Raw genomic sequence first — 24,081 nt, forward strand, 5'->3', positions numbered from 1 at the left:
GTAAAATACATGCTTGGGACATTGTGAGCATGCAACCGGATACGTGACATTTTGTATTATGCAACACAAGCATTCTTGGATTTTTTCATGACAGTTTGATAGTTTGTTTTTGTACCCCTTTGAAGCCCACTATTTCAGTAGTTTTGTTATTGCTGTTCTCTATGAAACCATTTGATTAAAAATTTTGCTCACCCATCACTACAAACAAGAAGGATCAAGTAACATATTTGAGTTACATCTCACACACACACACCTACAACCAGGTCAATTTAGTATCACTAACTAAGGAATGTTGGAGAAAACTGGGAAAACATCCAGACTTCACATATATAATGACCATCCATGGGAATTAAACCCAGTAATTGGATCTGTGAGGCAGAAGCACCAACCACTATGCACCCAGCTATTGTCAGTGGTCTATCATTAAATGTATCAAACTGTTCTTGTTGAGTATCTTTTGAATTACTCATTTGGCATCAGACTTATTTATCATGGATCATGATTTGTATATAGAGCATTATTCACTTCTATATTACATATTTTGCATTAAAAATAAAAAAGTCAATTAATGGGATAGAGAAGCCATATATTTTATTGGCTTTAAAAACAAATCTCTTATCAAAAGTTTTCAGTGATTTTAAACAGCAGTACCATTTTTTGATCATGTCCACACACAGTAGCAGCTTGCCAACATCTTCTAACAATGGTCATACATTCATAGACGCCCCTTCATATCATTTTTCCCTCCTTTCGTTTTCATATCTGTTTATTCAGTTGGGGAGCGAGTGCCCATCTCTGCAAAACTGGATGCAAGGCATGGGTTTGTAGGGCCATTGTTGTCACGGGTGCTGAACACAGTGACATTCTTTCTGACATATGCTAATCAACATGCAGTACATCACCACTAACTGATGCCATGATCAATAAATATGACTATCATACACCCTTCTGTCTTTCAAATCTTATTATCCTGGGCAGGGATGCAGGGAAGCTGAAGCCTATCCTGTCAAACATTGGGTTCAAGGCAGTAACAATTCCTGGACAGGACACCAGTCCATTGTAGGGTGTTAACACTCGCACAGAAACACACACTGGGGTCAATTCAGCATTACCTTAAAATGACTGTCTTCTTCACCTTGAAGCTTTTGTCTTCCTCACCTGAAAAATCTCTATATGTAAGTATAAGAACTCAGTGCATGGTATGCCCAAACACTGGAGGTGTGCCAGTCCATCGCTGGGCACCTGATCTCATTGACACTGGGCCATTTCAGAAGCACTGGTTAACTAATCTAATAAGCACGTAGTTGGGAAATGACAGGAGAACCGTAGAAACTGCAGACTTCCACATTCGAACCAAGGATTCCTGAGCTGCGTGGCGGCCTCGCTAACCACTGCGCCACAGTGCCGCACCGTGCACATACTGTTAGTTTTATGAAGAGGTCCAGTCTTTAAGGTTTCATTTCTACAGATTTGTCCCATTTTGCTTCACTAGGCACGGACTCCTTTTCAGATATTTTGTTTTACCTAAAATGTGTGTTTTCGCGCAACTCCACTCCGTCGCCCCGCAGTGATGACGCCAGCCTCCTCCTTGCAGATGCTCGAAATTCCCACATTGGCACTCCAGGCGTCTTCCAGATTCGCTCCCGTGAAGATGACAAAAGTGTGACACTCGTACCATTTGTCTTATTCTTTCTTTGAGATCCTCCGTTTGTATTCGTAGGTGAAGCCTCGCCCCGTTTAAAGGTCCCGAAGCCCCACGCTGAGGTCGCGATTCCACTTGAAGCAGAGATAAGATGAACTGACTGTTTGTTATGGGCGGGCAGGCGGAGAGTAAACAACCCCCTTTATGACACGTAAGCACTTGGCTTGCCGTCAGCTAAAGGGCCACGCTGCACAATTCTCGGCACCGGTGGCATTCTGCTCTTGAAACTGCGGGATAATCCCTTGCTACGGGCGGGGGAAGCACGCCTCCTATCCCGTCTGATCGGCCAGTCCTCATCTCATATGTTGCACTTTACAAGATGGCGGGATCGGGCACAGAAAAGGACAGGAGCGTAAGTACTGGAGATGCGCTGCCACGGCGGCTGTTTGCCCTTCCACGCACGGGTTCTTCAGTTGCATGAGGGGGGTTTGGCCTGCACGCACGAAGCGAGGGGCGCTGAGTTACTGGAGCGGGTGCGGCGAGTGAGATGTTGGCACTGAATGGCAAACCCAGTGTGTGTAGGGGCATCGCAGTGTGATGCCCTTTGCACGGGACCGGCGGCGGGGCGCAGGTGACCGCGGTGTGTGTCGTGTGTGTGTGTGTGTGTGTGTGTGTGTGTAGGAGACACAGAGTCCCGCGGCAGATATCCACGCGCACGCCGATACGTATGAAGATAACGCGCCCACCTTTCGGTGCGGGTAGATGAATGCACGTTCGTGCCTGTAAACGCCTGTCTCTCTTCAGATTACAGATGACGACCACCTGAACAATTGGTTTGGAACCACTGGGCTCGGCTCTCCGGATCGAGAGGACATTGCGCGGATACTGGTAATCCGACGACACACGTTTGAGTTACATTCGAACGGTTATTCCTTCAGGGAATTAAAATCACTCTTTTTTTTCTTTCTTTCTTTCTTTTTTGCTCTTGTCAAGACTGTGCCTTTCAGTGGCAGAATCAAGGGAGGAATGAAACCAGGGAAGAAAATCATTGTGATGGGGATTGTGGATCCTGAACCTGAGAGGTACCAACTGCACAAAATCAGATTATTCCCATGAAGACCGCTGCAAGGCCTCCTTTTGTACTCCGCTGTCAGGGCATCCCTAAAAATATTTTACTCAAAAAAAATGACTGGCACAGCCAGCACCACTTCAGGCTGCATTTCCGGCTGCTGGTACACTCTCATAAAAAGAGTGCCACTCCTGGCTTAACCCTTTGATTCTAGTTTTTGTGTATTTTTTCAGGGATTTATTACACAGTCACCCCGGAGCTTCCAAGCATGTCAAATAATATACAAATGGCTTAAATTTGATGCTAATGCTATAATTTCCAACCCTTCCTATAGAATCAATTTAGGAGGATTAACTTTCAAGTGGATGTTCGTTCTCTGTGCTTCTAAATCAGTAGTCCATCACTAAATATGCTGATTTTGTAGTTTCATGAAATTCTGCAGACTGATGCAAGAGTTGTGCATTTTAGTGAGTAATCTGTAATCCCCTAAATTAAATTGTGTCCTTCCTGGCAAGTCATCTAATTTGACAGCCTCCAAGATGACAGAGGCATTAAGAACATAGGCCTTCGAGCATTAAGACTGTAGTCTAGTAATCTAGGAAAATAACAGTGTGTGTAGAATAAAAGACCACTTAATACTTGAGAGTGATCTGATTGGGGCCATGCAGTTTAAAATTAAATGTTATATGGAAACTAATGATACATTACATTTACAATTTGTATTTACGTTTAACAAAGGCCAGGATTGTATTTAATTGCACACACAATGTCAAGAAATGCAAAATTTGTAAGGAGTAAAAACAAGAATAATGTCCATCGCGTGTGCCCTCTGCTGCTGAGGTGGACTGATGAGGTAGTTTGATTAATAAAATGGCACCATCAATTGAACCACCAAAGTTTAAATGAATCAGTTTGGTATGTGTCAATGCAGGATTCCATTTCCCAGAAGACTTCTTCTCAAGAAGCATTTCCATTTCCTCTTTTCTTACACTGCAGTCACATGGTAAGGAGCACATGGGAAATATAAGCTTCTGGGTGGAAAAACACCTTAGAAATTTTATCCCCTATTGGGACAATTCGGAGAAGATAATGCAACCGGAATTGTGACATAATGTTGACCCGTCTCCTCACTCAGTAATATCTATATATATAATTCACTAAGTCCATGGCAAGCAAGACGCACGCAAGACCGAGCCCCGCCCACCAACAATTCACTAAGCAGCCGACCATGGCACACGCACTACACAGCCAACAATTCGCGCGAGAGCGAAAGCATTTGCCAAGAATGTTTTCATTAATCAAGAACGAAAGTCGGAGGTTCGAAGAAGATCACATACCGTCGTAGTTCAGACCATAAACGATGCCGACTGGCGATCCGGCGGCGTTATTCCCATGACCCGCCGGGCAGCCATTACTCCCACTGGCATGCCTCCGCATAAAGTCAAACTTAAAATTGGTTCAGTCGTCATGCTTCTCAGAAACCTCATGCCAGCAAGAAGTCTCTGTAAAGGCACTAGTCTGACTGTTACCAGCATTCACCGCAATGTACTAGAGTGTAAAACAATCGCAGCTCCTACCTCACAAACTGTCCTTATTCCCCAGATTTCCCTGACCCCATCAGATTCAAATTTGCCTTTTACTTTTACACGCAATTTCCTGTTAGATTGGCCTTTGCAATGACAATTAATAAGGCGTAGGGACTAACTTTCAAAAAGATATTCCTGTATCTGCCAAAAACAGTTTTCAGTCAATGACAATTATATGTTGCTCTCTCCAAAGTTCCATCTTTTCATTCACTTACAGCACACAGGCACGCGTGAGAGAGACACACACACACAGGCACGCGAGAGAAACACACACACACACACGAGAGAGAGAGAGACACACACACACACACACACAGGCGCGAGAGAGAGAATCCCTGACCCTATCAGATTCAAATTTGCCTTTTACGTTTACACACAGACAATTTCCTGTTAGATTGGCCTTTGCAATGACAATTAATAAGGCGCAGGGACAAACTTTCAAAACGATATGCCTGTATCTGCCAAACCCAGTTTTCAGTCACGGACAATTGTATGTTGCTTTCTCCAGAGTTCCATCTTTTCATTCACTCACAGTAGTATCCTCAAATCCACCCCATTTGGACAACTGTGTCTTTCAGGAAGTGTTCACCCATCAGTACATAATTATGTGGCGGGTTGGCTAGTAAAATTATAAAACGTGTAGGAAGGTCAGTTGGAAATGGCATTGTTTTAGCCTCATTGAATGTGGAGTGATGTGATACATACTTATACTTAAATTTTCCCTTATTTTTATGAAAGCAGATCTTCAGTTGCTTTTTGTGCGGATGGCAGAGACTTTGGGCCATGTCACATTTTATGACTTCACCTGGGAGTTTTGGTTGTAGACCCCATTTACAAAATCTTAGTAAGTCGGGAAGTTGCAGTGCACTCCCATGACCATCAGTCCCTCTAGTTTGAGACTTGCCCTTGACGTTTTTGATTTTGTCTTAAGTCACGGGAGTGAGCTTATGTATGTGTGTGCATAATTAAGATCTGACAACCAACGAGTGTTCAGTTAGAAGTACATTGCATATAATGAATCAGTGATGAATAAGGAACAGTTGTGTTTTAGACCTCACAAACAGGATAGTGGCTTGTCTGTGTGATGTCACATGTTTTAAATACCAGAACAGAATGGAATAAAGAAAAAACAGGGCCAAGATCACTCAGATACCAGCAATGTCAGGCAGCATGTTATTGGCTATCAGAAAAAAGGGTGAGCTTGAGATACTTTGAAGAACTATGTTGAAAAATATGCAGTTATCTAATTTGTCATACCCTGGGAATTATAGTTATGTAATATGACATACTCTGGCGATGAGAATCAGTTACATACTCATTAAGTTTGATATCTCCTCCAACTAGAAGTCATGTAATGTGACATTGGCTTCAGCTGTTTTGATTTATGTTTGCCAGGTGGGCACTGGCTTGCTGCATCAAAAGTGTGAGAGCATAGCATGATCTCCAGGTGTCAGCTCTTTGACAAGCAAGATCAAGTTGGAGGAATGCAGTAGTACGTGAAGCGCCATTGTCCACATGCTTGAGTGTATATTGGGTAAAGACCGTAAATGTGTTGATAAAATGATAAAAGTTTAATTATACCAACCCAAATTCCAAATGTACAGGCCAGAAATGAGACAGACAGGCTGTCATATGCAGGACAGAAGACTGGGCATGTGGCCAAATATAAAAAGCAGTAAAAAAATTAAAAAGTCTTCAACACAATGCTTGAGTAAATTCCACCAGGGCTTCTCCACGATATGGCCCATTCACCCTCACGTGACTGCTCCATAGTGGTGTTGCTTAGCAACAGCCGCAGATGGGAGTTGTCAGGAAAAATGAAATCTAAAAGGAAGGACTGGGGCCATCCCTGAGAATCTTAATGTGTACATATCAGATTTCTTCATTTTCTGATTTGGTAACTGAATAATGAATACTGCTTAACAACATGTATTGACTTTTACACCACTGGTTTTACTGGCTCATTTCCAGCCTATGTGTCAGTGTGTGACCCTGATGAGATCACTAAACCTGCTATGATATCTTAAGTCACCTTGGATATAGATGTCAGCTTATATAACATGCATCATTTTCTAAACTGAATTATCTTTATTTGGAAACAAAACATTATAACAGAAAACAATTCCAGCAAATGAAAATAATGTTATAGTACAATAGTATGCTTAAAAAACAATCCATGAACAAGCAACTTTACAACTAGGAAGCCCTGTTTGAAATTGTTCATTGTATAGAAAAAAATGGCAAATAAAACAAAAAGGTTGAGTACAAGACATCATTTTGCTTTGGATTTACATAAATTAATTCTTGCCAAGTTCAGAAAAAAATCAAAAGAAATCCATGGAATGAGATGTACAGTAGATTGCTGTTTGACACAATATAGAACATCTCTTTCTGTTTGAGTTATGGAAGGTGAATTCAGATTCTTGCAGCTGAGTAAAATAAGTCAAGTGTTCCAAATCTCAAAAAGCGATTAATTTAAAATTAAGACAGAATTAGTATGGCTACTTAGCAGCAGTATTGGGTTACTACTTAGGAAATGGCAGGAATGAAGACCCACAGCCACTGCAACTCTCCAGCATCTGAGTTTGACATCTCCATCCCACACCAAGCCTTTCCTTCAACTTTTTCCTTCCACTATCCACTTTCTTTTTATTAGTGCCTGACCAGTTGTTGTCTTTAGTCTTTAAATCAAGGGCGTCCAACTCCGGTCCTGTTGGGCCACAGTGGCTAGAAGGTTTTCATTCTAAACATCTTTTTAATTAGGGAGCCATTTTTGCTGCTGATTAACTTGTTTTGCTGTAGTTTTAATTGACGTGACTCAGACCCCTTAGTTGTTTGTTTTTCCTTAATGAGCAGCCAAACAATAAGGAGACACAAAACACACCTCCACATGACCAGCTAACCTGAAAACAAAGAAAGGTGTAGGTCTCGGTCATGTTGGTCTGCTCATGTCACCAAAACATCTTGACGGTGGTCTTAGAAAAAACAGAAAACAGTCTGCTGTGGCAGAATGAGAGTAACAACAAGTAATGATATTCAATAACGGCTTTAATTAACAGCAAGAATCAGCTTCTCATTAAGGAACTGGTTGGAGTGAAATTGGCTGGAGTTTGACGCTCCAATTTAGCTGGTCATCTGTTGGCTCGTTTCACATCTCACTTCTGTTTGGCTGCCATTTAATGAAGAAACAAATCAATTCAGATGATTGAATCCTTAAAAACAGGGCTATTAAAATGAAGGGAAATGGAGTTAAATTAGCAGTGAAAACTGCTCACTGATTAGGAAAAGGGTTAGAATGAAAACCTGCAGCCACTATGGCTCACCAGGACCAGAGCTGGACACCCTTGCTTTAAATGTTTTGTCTCCACTAGGGCTCTAGAAATTTGTAGGTTCTCTAAAACCTTGTCATACCTGGCCACACTCATCTTGAAGGCTGTCACTATAGGAGGACCATGACAGCCTACTTTTGTTTTCATGTTTAACTGTATATGTCTAGTATGAAGTTTTGGATTAAATGAGAGGTTCTTTGCATGTTCTCCTTTCAGATGCTTTCTTGTACATAATAAATATTTTCATGAATTGCCATAATGATACCTTTTGCAAATAATTTTCCACCCGAGAATTAACTGTTTATTTATGAGAACTTTAAAGCTGTTTGGTAGAATTTTTCTGTTTTCTAAATTGAAGTTCCTCCTAATTTTACCTGCATTCTCTGTGGACTTTTTACAGAATGAAAAGAAAAAAGCTAAATCATAGAAAACTCTTGTTTGTGTACACTTGTCTTAAATCCATGGGAAGACTGCAAACTAAAATTCAACTGCTAGTCTTGTTAAAAATCTAAATGTGAATTTTAGGAGCTAGTATATGGATTCTCTTTGCAAGCAACTGTGCTGCATTATACACCGATTAACCTCAACATTAAGTGAGCCATGTTGATTATGTTGTTACAATGACACCTGTCAAAGGGTAACATATATTAGGCAGCAAGTGAACAGTCAGTTCTTGATGGTGAGGTGTTGGAAGCAGGAAAAATGGGCAAGCTTAAGGATCTGAGCAACTCTGACCAGGGCCAAATTGTGAGGGCTAAACAAGTGGGTCAAAGCAACTCTAAAATGGCATGTCTTATGGGGTGTTCCCAGTATTCATTGATTAGTACCTAGCAAAAGTGGTCCAAGGAAGGACATATGGTGAACCAGCTACATTGTCGTGGGCCTCGAAGGCTCATTGATGTGAATGGGGAGTGAAGGCTAGCCTGTCTTATCTGATCCCACAGAAGTGCTATTGTAGCACACATTGCTGAAAAAGTTAATGCTGACCCTGAGAGAAAGGTGTCAGAACATACAGTGCATCACAGCTTGTATGCATGGGGCTGCGTAGCGACAGAACAGTCAGAGTGCCTATGCTGACCCCTGTCCTCCACCAAAAGTGCCTACAATGTGCATGTGAGCATCAGAATTGGACCATAGAGTAATGGAAGTAGGTGATCTGGTCTGATGAATCACATTTTTTTTATATCATGTGGACAGCATCATTTACTTGGAAGTGCAATGCCAGCAGGATGCGCTATGGGAAGATCACAAGGCTTTGGAGGCAGTAATGGGAAATGTTCTGCTGGGAATCCTTGGGTCCTGGCAATGATGTGGATGTTAATTTCACATGTACCACCTACCTAAAGATTGTTGAAGACCATGTACACCCCTTCATGGCAGCAGTATTACCTGATGGCAGTGGCCTCTTTCAACAGGATAACACTCCCTGCCTCATTGCAGAAGTTGTTCAGAAATGGTTGTTCAAGGTGTTGACTTGGCCTCCAGATTCCCAAGATCATAATCTGATTGAACATCTGTTGGTTGTTCAGAAAAACAAATCTGATCTATGGAGCCCCGACCTTGTAACTTACAGGACTTAAAGGTATCTGCTACTGATGTCATGGAGCAATGGAACAAGGTGGCCTGGTTTGATGAATTACATTTTCTTTTAGATCATGTCGGCGGCCTGATGTGTGTGCACCAGGGGGAGAGATGGCACCAAGATGCTCTATGGGAAGAAGGCAACCTGGTGGATGCAGTGTGATACTCCTGGCAATATTCTGATGGGAAAGCTTGGATCCTGGCATTCATATGAATAATACTTTGAGACATACTACAAAACTAAAGATTGCTGCAGACCACATACACCCCTTCTTGGCAAAGGTATTACCTGATGGCAATGGCCTCTTTCAGCAGAATGATGCATCCTTCCACACTACAAAAACTGTTCAAAGATGGTTTGAGGAACATGGCAAACAAGTCCGATTTGTGGAGGCCCCACCTTGCAACTTACAGGACTTAAAGGTCTTGTGGGGTTCACCCTCAATGGGTCAGAGCTTATTTGGCACCACAAGGGGGACCTATACAGTATTAGGCAGGTGGTTTTAATGTTGTGGCTGATCGGTGTATTTTCCTTTTATAATGTATTCAGACCTGCTGTTTGTTATGATTCAAATCTTGTCTGAGTGTTTTCACTTGTGATGATTTCTTGTTCTCCTAACAGTTTGGATATCAGCTTGACTTGTGGCAACTTAGAGGCGCCTCCTGCTGATGTGGCCATTTTGCTTAGTGCCAGATTTGCAGAGCGACAGTTTATCAGAAAGGCCTGTGTCTCCGGAGAATGGAGTGATGAAGAAACTCCCATCCCTTACTTCCCATTCATTCAGGACCAACCATTTAGGGTAATTATGCAACAAATACTACAGATTTGTAATTGGGATTATTAGTCTTGCTTGTGGGTAAATAGGGACACTAGGTAGCTATACAATAATAACATTTTAAACACATGAATTAGTTTTGGACCACATAAACAGGTTAAAATGGATATGTGCAAACAGAGTGTTGAATGGAGCATAACATTGTGGGTCTTCGGGTACTTATAGGTGTAATAACAATATAACTCTTTTCAGGCTGAGTCACTGAAGGCTGGTTTTTTTGAGATAACATACTAATTTTATCGAGATCTCGAGAAAACGAAAATTTGTTTTCTTGAGATAACGGAATAATTTTATCACGATCTCGAGAAAATGAAACTTAACCTTTGCTCCTGGCATCAGGCTCACTTAGATTGCGACACCTACAGCTGAAGCCTTGCTAACCATCTTCTTAAATGACAGACACTAACGTTATTATTTTCTAAACTAAGGTATAAACATATTTCAGCCTGCGTCAGCCCTTGATTGAACAAAAATGTGACGCGTTGATCAATACAGTTCTGCTCTTCAGCCATTTCAAACAGGACATGGTTTCAAATTAGCTAATCATTAAACGTTGGATGCAATTATTTCAAAATTTTCCAGAAAACAAGATCTTTTGTTTTACCGAGATCTCGATAAACTTATTCCATTATCTCAAGAAAACGAACTTTGATCTCGATAAAATTTAGTCCATTACCTCGAGGAAACAATTTAAAAAAATAACGATATTGTACGTCCTCTCTCGGCTTCCATAGAAAACATATAACTACCAAGTGTATGAAAACTCTCTATACTTGATCATTTTGAAGTGTGTGTATAGTTTAGAGCAACCAGTTGCATGCATTTATAATTCACATTCTTTTGCAATTTTGTTGCACTACAAATACTGTTCTTTCTGCCTGTTGCTACACACTACATAGTCCAGCTTATACTTGTTGTTTGCATAGATGGCTGGAAAAGGGTGAAATGCTAATATATTGATAACTCAAGGGGAGAACCATAGACTGCACTGCATTGTCTCCACACTCATCAGTTCAAAAGCACTTCCCAGAAAAAAACAATTTGAAATAATTAACTGGCTCATACTCAGCAGTGTCCTCCAGGATTTATCTTTTTTTGTTTTGTTTTGTTTTGTTTCTAATCTGGCAACTAAGAGGGCACCCAGGGAAGCAATCTCTGGATAGTCTTTCCAATTAACAGTTTCAAGAATCTGTACAGTGAAATTTCTCTCTCACACTTGGGGAAATTTCAGCAGCATTCTCATTGCAACATTCTTTTTGACAGCTAAAAGTCCTCCTCTGATATTACAGAATCCGAGTCATCAGCAGTATACAAAATAGCTGCAAAGTGATTTTTTATTAGAGCAACAGTCAGCCTTTGATGCTATGCAATAAAGAAATTGAGATCTTGAAACGTGTGGGGCTCAGTTTATCTAATGTTCTTTGGTTCTGTCTAATAAGTAAAACCAAACCATACATACTCTGCATCATTTCTTGACATTTAGCCTTCTGTCCTTTGACATTGTCTTTTGTGAAAACATGACCTGAAAGTGTTAATAATTTCGTTTGTTGTTGGGGGGACGGGAGTGATGTGATGGTGTAGTAGATAGTTTCCATTAGGGATGTTAAAATCTGAGCTTGATGAACATTTAGCATAAGGAATGAGAAACATGTAAACATTTACACCGAAGTCTTACATTCAAAGTACAGCAGCTCTAAATTTGCATGTTTAGTTTTCAGCATATTTTTAAAAATTATGCTTGAGCATAGGAAGGCTCCACTAGTTATTTTATGTTTTATGCTTATGTAGCTGTTGTGACTCTAGAGGACGCTGTCGCTCCACAAACCCCGCAGACAAACGTCCAGGACACCAAGTAAAAGCACTAGAAATTCTTTTTATTATTTCTTCTCCCAGTATTGTGCTACAAAGCACCACAACCACCACAATAAACAAATCAATAATCACAATAATACAATAAATCCTCCTCTCCTCCCAGCAGTTCCGTCACACTACCACCCAACTCCGGCTCAGCTTGCTGGGTCTCGCACAGTCCTTTATATAGTCCTTGACCTTGTCCTTCTGTCCATGTGATTCAATAGCACTTCCAGGCCAGATGAAGACTTATATTTTTCTTCAGCCTGGAAGTATTTCTGTTCTTCCGTTTCCGTAACTTGGGAGTACTTCCGGGCTATAGGGAAAATAAAATCCCCGTGTCTCCCTGCAGTGTCACACGGTGGTGCCCACGGTACCCAGCAGGGTTGTGAATCCAAACTCCGTCTCCCATGATGCCCTGCCGGAATCCGGGGCACCTCTATGCTGCAGGGAGGACTCTATCTAGCGTCTTGGATGTGTCAGCCGGGATAAACTGCCGGCCGTCCATCACACTGTTTAATGTTTAAATACTGGAAGGTAGGATTTTAAATGTGCAGCATGCATTCTCATTTTGTTACTATGGTACCTTTCTCTTTTTACTGCTTGTAACAGCATTTGTCAAGGGTTTCCAAGTAGCTCAAAATAGTTCAAATTCAGCTACCAGAAAAATATATCAGCAATAGTATGACTTATTGTGCAAAAAAAAAAAAACTCCACAGTTCCACAGTCTTTGTTTGAAAGATTTTAGTGAAGTTCAAAGCAAACTGTTCACAAATAATAAGGAAAAAATGATAATGCATGCCAAAAAAGAGGAAAAAAGGAAACATCTTGTTTATGATATTCCGCTTGAGGATTAAGAATACAGATTACATTTCTTAGGGTTTCTATATGTTATCTCATTCACCGAATATACGGTCAGATAAGTATTTGACTACCAGTTCCTGTTTCTTTCTAGTTGTCTAACTTCAACCTAAGAGCTATACTATTGTCACACAGAGTTAATATGAACATTCCATTACCTTTAACTTATAAGGATGGAACAGAATCTTCCATTATCTATGGTAAAGTTGCATTATATTCAAGTTCAAACTAAGCAAAAACAAAGCTAAATTTACCATTAACATGACTTAAAGGCTTTGGCTCTTACACCATTTCTTGCTATCTTTCTCTGTTGCTCACTCACTCTGTGCAGAAAGCAGCAGCAAATCAAGCATGAAGGTGGCATCTTGTAGTTCACTTGCAAGTTGCTTGCAGATTCTGATGGTTTATGTTTGTTAAAAAGGGAATAAAGTAAAAAGGAATGTGAACCGTGTTTTGGGATAAATTTTAAACTAGATAAAACCTGTTCACACATTGCAGAGTATACCAGTTTTTAGGTTACGTACATGTGCTGTCATTTCACATTAGAGCAAATGCTAAGAAGTAAATGGCCTACGTAAGAGACAGCCACACTTAACAAACATTTATCACTCCAAGACTCCAGGAACAAAAATGCACAGTCCCCAAATGTGAGATTTGCTTATTTAATATAGGAATGAAAAGACTAATGTTCATAAAAATTTAATACTGTCCAGAAAAACTGAGGAGCCATAAGTGATGGAAACCATTCATAAAAAACGCAAGACATTAAATCAAACCTGTGAAAAAAAACAACTCGCTTAACATACTTTTCTTAATTCACTACCCAAAGCACAACACCAGTGCATTTTTAAGTAAGTAAAACACAAAGGTTTTGAATGCAACCAAATTAAGTGTAGATTCACATTATTGTATAAAATGAAAGTACTTAAACAACAAACTGTAATGGGCTACTAGAAGGGTACAGTGCGATAAGTGTGATAATGTTGCAGTACCGCCAGGAACAAAGAGAAAGGGAAACCGTTAAAAGCACAAACCCTTTGGTTTTTGACACAACATTTTTAAGTTTGTACAGTTTTATTTTAAAAGGTCTTAATGGCATAGATCAACATGCTGCTCTGCACACCACCAGCCTACCTGTATGCAGATAAATGAGCCCAACTTCAAGCCAAGCCCTCAGTGGTTATAATTATTAAAGTAGTAGGAACTTACTGATATCAGCAACAAACATAGAGTATATGATGTGTAACACACTAGGGGCCGTTGTTTCCCCTTTAACCCTAAAAGACAGATGCTCAGGACACAAGGTAAAAGCACTAAGAAGTATTTTAATAATTCTCTTCTTTAACACTAGAATTACCAGAACCTACGAAAAAACTCGTAGATCCGGCCCACCTTAAATCCGTTTGCATCTCTCCACCAGCGTCTTTTGTCCTGTAAATGTGCTGATAAAGACAAGCAACAAGCAGCTGGCTCTTCCATCCCCCCACCGACTTAGAACGTGCACGAACCTCTCCCTGCTCATGCCTTGATTGATTATCTGGGAGTGAAGTGGAGTTTTAGAGTGGAAATAATAGATCGTTATTTGGAACACACGCATTTCATGTGTGTTCCGTTTCTACAATAATCTGTGTAAACACATTTGTAAAACAGAAACGTTTTTCATATTTTAGTAGTAAATGACAAAATGTAGGCATAAACTATATAATGTATGAAGCCTGAAGTCCAAAGATCAAATAAACACTTTCATAAAAGTTTCAAGGAAAAGACAGCGGTGCGTAGCGGTAATGATTTGCTGACTTGTAATCAAGAGTCTCCGCAGGGGCGGCCTTAGGCATGTGCAAACTGTGCACCTGCACAAGGCCGCCAAATCCCAGGGGCCGCCACGCCAATATATATTGAATATAAAACAGAAAGAGAAAAATAACAACACAGCTGACGGCAATGTGGCTGAAAAACATTGTGTTTCTTGTTAATTAGTACGCTGTATTTACTAATGTTGCTAGAGTCGGAGCAGTAAGCTATATGTACTGTTATAACGTTCTGCCGTAATGAGAATATCATGGGCCACCGCTTGGTTTTCAAGTTACAGACACGCGCATATAGAAGCAAAGCTAGTGCAAGTGGGCGAGTCGTCTTACAAGTTAATAAGATACCATGCATAAGATACCATATTGACATTGGCGGTTGAAGGGGCCACCGATTCTTTCTCTGCCCAGGGCTGCCACGAGCCTAGAGCCACCCCTGGTCCCCGGTTCAATCCTGACTCACTCCTATATTTGCCGTTTTCAGTAGTGAGCTGCTCATATTGTTAATATTATACAGTACACACATACACTTGGTTTGCGTCTGTAACACACGGTGTACATTTACAGTAATCCCTCGCTATATCGCACTTCGCCTTTCACGGCTTCACTCCATCGCGGATTTTATATGTAAGCATATTTAAATATATATCGCGGATTTTCCGCTGCTTCGCGGGTTTCTGCGGACAATGGGTCTTTTAATTTCTGGTACATGCTTCCTCAGTTGGTTTGCCCAGTTGAGTTCATACAAGGGACGCTATTGGCAGATGGCTGAGAAGCTACCCAACTTACTTTTCTCTTTCTCTCTCTTGCGCTTTCTCTGATCCTGACGTAGGGGGATTGAGCAGGGGGGCTGTTCGCACACCTAGACGATACGGACGCTCGTCTAAAAATGCTGAAAGATTATCTTCACGTTGCTATCTTTTGTGCAGCTGCTTCCTGAAACGACATGCTGCACAGTGCTTCGCATACTTAAAAGCTCGAAGGGCACGTATTGATTTTTGCTTGAAAAACAAACTCTGTCTCTCTCTCTCTTTCTGTGCTCTTGAAGGAGGGGGTGTGAGCTGCTGCCTTCAACAGCTTTGTGCCTCGGTGCTTCGCATACTTAAAAGCTAAACAGCCCTATTGATTTTCCTCTGCCTTTATGACAGTCTCTGCTCCTGACTCCTTTGAAGAGGAAGATATGTTTCCATTCTTTTAATTGTGAGACGGAACTGTCATCTCTGTCTTGTCATGGAGCACAGTTTAAACTTTTGAAAAAGAGACAAATGTTTGTTTGCAGTGTTTGAATAACGTTCCTGTCTCTCAACAACCTCCTGTGTTTCTGCGCAAATCTGTGACCCAAGCATGACAATATAAAAATAACCATATAAACATATGGTTTCTACTTCGCGGATTTTCTTATTTCGCGGGTGGCTCTGGAACGCAACCCCCGCGATGGAGGAGGGATTACTGTATAGGACTTGTAAAAGTTACCTTTTTTTTCACTTTTATTCTCTGTAATTCATGATCACGATACATACTACCGCCCCCCCCACCCAGGGATCTGACGCTGTTAGTTTTTATTTGAAACTGGGAATAACTGGAGATGTGAGTGGTGTTTTGAGACAATGGAACTGGACATTCTCTCATCTGGAGGGATAAAAGCTGACACACAAACGCTGGTGAATCTGCCTTCTTCGTATCTCACCGTCACTTGATTTTTTTTTTATTCAGTTTTATTGAGTGTTCCTGCTCATGCTGAATTAGTGTGCATCTTATGGTCTATGATGTCAGAAAAAAAAAAAAACAGAGACATAGGTATATATGATATTTGGAATTATTTGTTTTATGACCTGTATAGTACATTTCGGAAAACTTTGTGGCACGGATGCAACATTATTCATATTATTCATATTCATTCGCGTAACATCTTGTGGTTTGTAATCAGTGACCGTGTGTTTTTTTTCCCCGATCTTGCCAGTCCCCACATGTTGCTGTATGCTGTTTCTTTTGTACTCCAGGACATGCAGAGGAAAAAATAGTACAGAGCAGTAAGTTCAGCGCTATATGCAATCATCAGATTCAAATGTTAACTGTTCACACACACGCAAGGATTGTCTTTTCTGCATTTACAACGTGTGTACCTGTTACAATGTACACGCTTCTCTCTATGCTGTGGTTTCTATTACACACCTGAAAGAAAGAGACAATATATGTGATAACATCATCTCACTAATGCAATATTATTTGAAAACGAACAGCGTCAGATCGGGTGTGAATTTATGCTGGCGCTGTTACTGGCAAGATCGGGGAAAAAAACACGTGGCCACTGATTACAAACCGCAAGATGTTATGCGAATGAATATGTATAATATGAATAATGTTGTATCCATGCCACAAAGTTTTCCGAAATGTACTATACAGGTCTTAAAATGAATAATTCCAAATATCATATATACCTATGTCTCTGTTTTGTTTTTGTTTTTTTGATATCATAGACCATAAGGTGCATACTAATTCTGCTTGAGCAGGAATACTCAATAAAACTGAATAAAAAAAAAATCAAGTGACAGTGAAATACGAAGAAGGCAGATTCGCCAGAGTTTGTGTGTCAGCTTTTATCCCTCCAGATGAGAGAATGTCCAGTTCCATTGTCTCAAAACACCACTCACATCTCCAGTTATTCCCAGTTTCAAATAAAAACTAACAGTGTCAGAAATCTGGGTGGGGGGGGGCAGTAGTATGTATCGTAATCGTGATTTAGAGAGAATAAAAGTGAAAAAAAAGGTAATTTTTACAAGTCCTATAAATGTACACCATCTGTTACGGACGCAAACCAAGTGTATGTGTGTACTGTATAATATTAACAATAAGAGCAGCTCACTACTCAAAATGGCAAATATAGGATTGAGTTGGGATCGAACCGGGAACTCTTGATTACAAGTGAGCAGTTCTTACCGCCACGCGACGGAAGCTGTTGTCTTTTCCTTGAACCTTTTGTGAAAGTGTTTATTTGATCTTTGGACTTCATGCTTCATACATTATTTAGTTTATGCCTACATTTTGTCATTTACTACTAAAATATGAAAAACGTTTCTGTTTTAAAAATGTGTTTACACAGATTATTGTAGAAACAGAACGCACATGAAATGCGTGTGTTCCAAATAACGAACTATTATTTCCACTCTAAAACTCCACTCCCACATAATCAATCAAGGCATGAGCTGGGAGAAATTCGTGCATGTTCTAAGTTGGTGGGGGGATGGAGTAGCCGGCTGCTTGCTGGTTGTCTTTATCAGCACATTTACAAGACAAAAGACACTGGTGGAGAGGTGCAAAAGGATTTAAGGTGGGCCAGATCAACAAGTTTTTTCATAGGATCTGGTAATTCTAGTGTTAAATAGTGCCCTTCAAGCACCTCAGCCACAATAAACAGGCAAGTAAATCACAAATACACAATACTCTTTCTCCTCCACACCTCCCAGCAAGCGTTGTCCACCTCTGCCCAACTCAGGCTCACTTGCTGGGTTCCCAGCAGTCCTTTAAATAGTCCTTGACCCGGAAGTGCTTCTGTTTTTCCTCCCACATGATTTACCAGCACTTCCAGGTCAGATGGAGAATTCAAGTTTTTCGTCAGCCCAGAAGTACTTCTGGATTTCCATCATCATGACTCGACAGTACTTCCGGGCTATAAGGGAAGCATGACTCTCCCATTCCTTCCATAGCACCCCCTTGCAGCACCCTCAGCACCCAACAGGGCTGAGATAGAAAACTCCAAGTCCCAGGATGCCCTGTGGGAATCCCGGGCACCGCTATACTCCAGGGGAGCTGCCATCTAGCGTCTTGGATGAGGCAGTGTCCAAAAGTAGCTGCCTTCCCCAATCCTTTCATTCTAGGGGCGTCCCGGCCATCCATCACCGATGATAAACACTGCTTATTGTACTCGCAGTACTGTGTTCTGAATTCAAGAAGGTTCTGGCACTTATTTTGTTAGTGTGCCTATTAATCCCAGATCAGTACTAATATTTAGATTTCCATATTGATACAATCATTCAAACCTTAGTACTGGTACCAAAAACGGTACTAGCCACCCTGATGCTCCAGACAATTGTTCGAGACACTAGTGCACCACACCATCGCACCTCACTACATTCTACTTCCCTCTTGTTAGCCATCAAGTCCCACTTGCATTGCAGCAATAAGGGGTAAGTTGGGGAGGACTTGGTCCCCTGTGAAGTCATCAAACTAATCAGATCACATTGAAGAAATGGGGGTTATTAGCCAATTATTGAGAGGAAAAATGGTTTCAATCAAGTTGTAAAAGTAATTATATCTAGTGAGTGGGTGATATGACATTTCTCAGTCTTTCTGTCCTTCAGCTTGTGCTGAAAACTAGTGGACTGCCTGGTATATGAGCTGGTTGAGTGCACCTTCATGCTCTGTTGGTGAATGTGGTTGAGTTACTCTGAGTTTGTTATCTTTTTATGTTTTATTTGTTAAATTTTGTAGCATTATGTTTCTCTAAGCATTCATGATGAATGTGACTTTAAGTCATCACTGGGGCTTGACCACATGATACAATAGGTGGTCAAGAAGGAAAATAATTTTTGTTTCCATTTTTGTCTCTTTCTAAATTAAAAATACATCTAACAAGGGAAGTTAAAATCCCACATTATGTAATACTCAACCTAATAACAGTTCAATTAATTTTAAATACTGTTGTGCTTCAATTTACATTAGCAGCTTGCATAGCCCAAGTGTGTGGGAACACCAACAGTTCTGTAAAATATGTTGGAAATAAGTTGAGGCTTTTTGAAAAGTGCAGACGGTTTGATTGCTGGTGTTGGCGTGTGTTGTACTTCTCACTGCCTGGCATAGTACGATGTGTATGCCAGGAATAAAAGGATGTGCTTCTGATCCCCTCTAGAGACAGGTTACCTTGAATTCAAAGCTGGTAGTGTAACATATTTAGTATAAAAATATGTACATTAGTACATTACAACAGTACAACATGTACAACAGTACATTACAGGCAGTTGTTATGCAGATACAATTTACAGAAAGTAAATTTGCACAATACAAGACAATAAAGACATTTTTATTTATATGCTAATTATGGCGAGTTCAGATGCCTGTTTAGAAAATCAGATTTTGAAAACAGAAAAAAGTATATTCCTTTATAGATAAATGCAGTGGTGCATTTTTTTTGATATTAAGAGACCATTTGTTAATAGGAAGGTGTTGATGCTATCTCAAAGCTTCAGAATTAGAGTCTTGGGTTCAGAACTTAACTCTGGAATTCTCCTGGTTGATTCTTCCAGTTCATGTGGGCTTTCTTATGGTTCTCCAGATTTTTGCTAAGGTTTTTTATGGACCATGAAGTGTGCCCTGTTATGGGCTGGCAACCCATTAAGGGCTGGGTCATCAGAACATAAGAAATTTGACAAATGAGAGGAGACCATTGTTACAAAATTTTATAAAATGTTCACTTTAAAAACTTACTTCTCTTAGAATACATTTTTCCAAGCAAACCTATATGTGGTTATATGGGTTTCTTTATTTCTGGAACATTTCCGTGCAATTACTCTTCCATTATAATGTTTCCTGATCATAGTGATTATTTTATGATTCCTGTTACTCCCAGTTGAAAAGGAACATGGTTTCGGACAATGCTGCATGTTACATCATCAGCCCGATCCCTTAAATACACTAGTAGATATTACTGCAGACTGGAGAAAAATGGACGTAATATATGGGCAAGATCATCTGTCAATCATATTTGATTTTTGCTGTCACTCTCTTTTTCAGTCAATGATTTATTAGAATTTTCTGTCAATCACTTTTTAATTCAGCAATTCACCAACGGGGGTAACTTTTCCATTATTTTCTACTTAAGCCAATTGCCTGACCAATATTTAAAAAGGAAGGCAGAGTCATGGAGCCATTCAGGAGTGCATTTCTCGAAAGCTTTGTCATGCTAAGCGCATTGTTATCTCATACTTAAGACCATTTGTTAATTAGCAAGTGCTTCCTGAAAACCTCCGTAATTAAAGTAGTACTTTTTTTTTAAATTTATGAGTAAACCGATCCAATTGTCATTGTTAATATAATTCTTTATTTGGTCTTTTGCCTGTGATTCTGTCACAGTGAGACAGATGTCACCTTAAGTAGATCACAGCAAAACACAGTGACAATCTTGTTTGGACAACATAATAACAGAAACAACAATAATAATAGGTTGAAGTTTCAAATACAAATAAACAATTATAGCGGGCTAGTAACATACCTTGCATGAAACTTAAATTGGGTTTCATACCTTTGCAGGCATTCCTGATATTGTAGGTGCAGTGTTTGGAATGCTCATCCCTTTTCACACTCTCAGCCTCCTTGAATTCCATCCATACCTGTTGAAAAGGGCTCTCAATGCTAATGTCCAAGTGATGCAATTGATCATCGTGGACTTTCTACAGGAACTGTGGCCAATGGCTCGGGAAATCACATGACACATTATATCTGGTCCAGTTCTGGAGTTTGTCAAATGGCAAAGGGTGGTACGTTTGCTGGTGGCTGAATACTGGGAGACACTCGGTATCCTCTTTGTGAATACCTGATAACTCCAATGTTGAATTCCCAAAGAGTGCCTGAAGAAAGGTAGAACACCAAACATCAAAGCACATGAGTTGTTACAGAGTGCGCTGTAGGCACGTGAAAGATGCTGTGCATAGAAGTCCACAGGGGCTTCAATGAGCACAAGAAAACAACATTTCCTAATTGTTTGCACCTCTTCTATAAGTTGTCTGTTTTGAGAATTGCTGCTTTTTTTGTCTTTTTTTACTGCTTTTTTAATTACTTTTTGCTTGCTGTTGTTACTTTTTGCAAGAAAACGTGTCATGTTAAATTAATTTTACCTATTAGACGAAATGTTTGTTTCTTTATTTGGGGCTTTTTTGCATGTTAATTGATTATTTTCTTACTTTTTTACTTTTGCACATGTCTGATGTGACAATAAAATATATATTTGACAACTGGAATACATCGATGTTCCTGTTATCAATGGTCTGATTTTGGGAAGGAGCCCAACAAAGAAATACTTTAAACTTGTTTGTTAAATGTCAGATAGAGAAAGACTTGCAAATCTTACTCATTCTTTATTTGCATCATTCGTTATCACAATTGTTATTCGTTAAGATTAATCATTATCGAGAAATGCACACCTGAATGGGTTACAGCAAGCAAAAACAACACACTTTGTTGTGTTATTAAACAATAATTTGCAAGACAGAGTGCTATATCATGAGCTACACCTGGGACTGCAGCATAGAAGTGCAAATATCATACGTTATATCACTTCTTCGAGTGTATCATTGTAATTGTATCACAGTTTCACCAACGTCATTTATAATTATCTGTTAAAAAATAATGAAAAAAGGTTGGAAATGCACTGTTTGTTGTTGCTAAACAACATCTGAAGAGTATGGACACTGGAGGCTCTACCCAGCTGTTCTGGCTCATCCAACCCTTCTGTCTGCGATTCATCCCTCTCTCAACTGTAGGACGCGAGGGTACTTGAAAGCCAATATCAATACATCTTGCTGCCCCTTCACTCTGCGTCCCTATTTCCTGCACGGTACTGGTATAACTCATCTGTAACTGGCACATTCTCCATATGGGGAAGCTCTTGACCAAGTCGCCACATTTTCTCTTTCACCCATCTCAAAGGCACCTCATCCATCGACTCCAGTTCCTCGAGTAGCTTCTTCATTGTTGACACAACCTGTATGAAGTCTTGTATGGACTGGAGCAACCTTTCCATTTCCCGCACATTGAAATCATTTAATCGATCGGCCAGAGACAAACTCAGACAATCATCAGCCCCGTCTCCCGGCTGTGAGCCGGCAAGCATGCTAATTCCAGGCACATGCACCGTTGGGTATCGAATGGGCTCCTGGGAGTTGGAGTTTCTGGATGAGAACGGTGGCCGACTGGATCCGCCTGTTTCAATTTATTGGCAGGTCGTTCAGTCACGTCCCAAACCTCCTTACCTTGATTGTGGCAGGCAGTGCATCACTCGCCTCCGCTTCCCTTACTGGGAATCTGAATCCATCTGGATACAGGCGAAGTAGCAGACAGGTCGATATTGATCTTCTCTGTCCAAGAATTCTTTGGGGCAGGTCACATGTCCCACTTCAGCAAACTGCTGAATAAACTCATTAAAGCCACAAATAAACAGGTAATCAACCACAATTATTCCTTCTTTTCTTTTTTCTTTTCTTCTCTTCTCTGTACCTCCCAACAAGCATTGTCCACCTCCTCCCAACTCAGGCTCCCCTCCTGGGTATGAAGCTGGAAGTGCTTCTCTTCCATCCACATGACCTGCCAGCATATCTGGGTCAGATGGAGAACTTAAGTTTTTAATCAGCTCGGAAGTACTTCTGGGCTTCCGTTCCTGTGACCTGCTAGTACTTCCAGGCTAGGTGAGAACCTTGTCTCCCAATGTCCTTCCACAGTTTCCCATGGCGGTACCCAGCAGGGTTGTGTCACTGAACTGCGGGAATTCAGGGCACCGCTACAGTCCAGGGAAGCTGCCATTTAGTGTCTTGGGGGAGGCAGTGTCCCAAAGTAGCCTTCCAGCCTTCCAGTCTCTGGGCATTCCGGCCGGGTTGAGCTAGTGGCCATCCCTTACAAGAGAAATAAGATTTCAATAAACTTATAAATACACATTTGTGTCTCACTAATTTCAGTGAATTCATATGACTTAAGTATAGACAGGTCAAGTAAAATTACACCTTTTATTGGCTAACTAAAACGATTACAATATGCAAGCTTTCGAGGCAACTCAGGCCTCTTCTTCAGGCAAGATGTAGTACAGAAACTGGAGTTACCTGTGTTTATATAGACTCTAGGACAAATAACAACATTGGAAAACCTTTAAGTGAGACATCTTAAATGTAAAAAATTAATAAACCTCCTCAGGCTAAGATTCATTTAGCAAGAGAGGAGAACTAGTCAAGATAGTCAAGATCTTTGGATAAGATAACTGTCCAACAAAGTCTTTTGAAGTTTCGGATGAGTTTTTCAATGTGGGTCTGTAGACAGGTTGTCTGGGTCAGTCCTAGAGATGCAAACAATCCTCATATCTGGCCATAAAACTCTTGTGTCTATTCAAACCATGTTGTAATGTGTTAAATTTTAGCATGAGTTTAACTTCCCATTCTTTTCTCTCTTGCTGTGTTCTGAAGTTGCCCATAAGCACTGTGGCTTTAAAGTCCCTCTCACAGTGTCCATGGCTGTTGAAGTGGGCTGCTACAGGAACATCTGTGTTGCCATGCTTGATGTGGAACCTGTGTAAACTCATTCTTTGGTGGAGTGTTTGTCCAGTTTCTCCCACTTAGAGTGCAGTGTTAGGACATTTCATACAAATAATGAGGGAAGACCAAATTAGATGATCTGCAGGAAAATGATCCCTTTATGCGATGTTCTAGTTGGCAGTGTGGTATAATTACATGGTCTGTATTATAAATGTGAGCACACATTTTACATGT

The 24,081-nt window shown here is 40.5% G+C and overlaps 1 protein-coding gene across 1 annotated transcript in view; it reads left to right on the forward strand.

The window, feature by feature from the left end:
- The first annotated feature begins 1,679 nt into the window (after positions 1-1,679).
- Positions 1,680-24,081, forward strand: part of lgalsla (lectin, galactoside-binding-like a) — a 44,486-nt gene continuing 22,084 nt past the window's right edge. The window contains exons 1-4 of the mRNA XM_028820568.2: positions 1,680-2,054; positions 2,447-2,530; positions 2,636-2,724; positions 9,830-10,007. Coding sequence (XP_028676401.2) covers positions 2,022-2,054; positions 2,447-2,530; positions 2,636-2,724; positions 9,830-10,007 — 384 coding nt within the window. The 5' untranslated portion in view covers positions 1,680-2,021. The remainder of the gene's footprint in view (positions 2,055-2,446; positions 2,531-2,635; positions 2,725-9,829; positions 10,008-24,081) is intronic.

The sequence above is a fragment of the Erpetoichthys calabaricus genome, chromosome 15 (genome assembly GCF_900747795.2).
Source record: "Erpetoichthys calabaricus chromosome 15, fErpCal1.3, whole genome shotgun sequence".
Classification (NCBI taxonomy): Eukaryota; Metazoa; Chordata; class Cladistia; order Polypteriformes; family Polypteridae; genus Erpetoichthys; species Erpetoichthys calabaricus.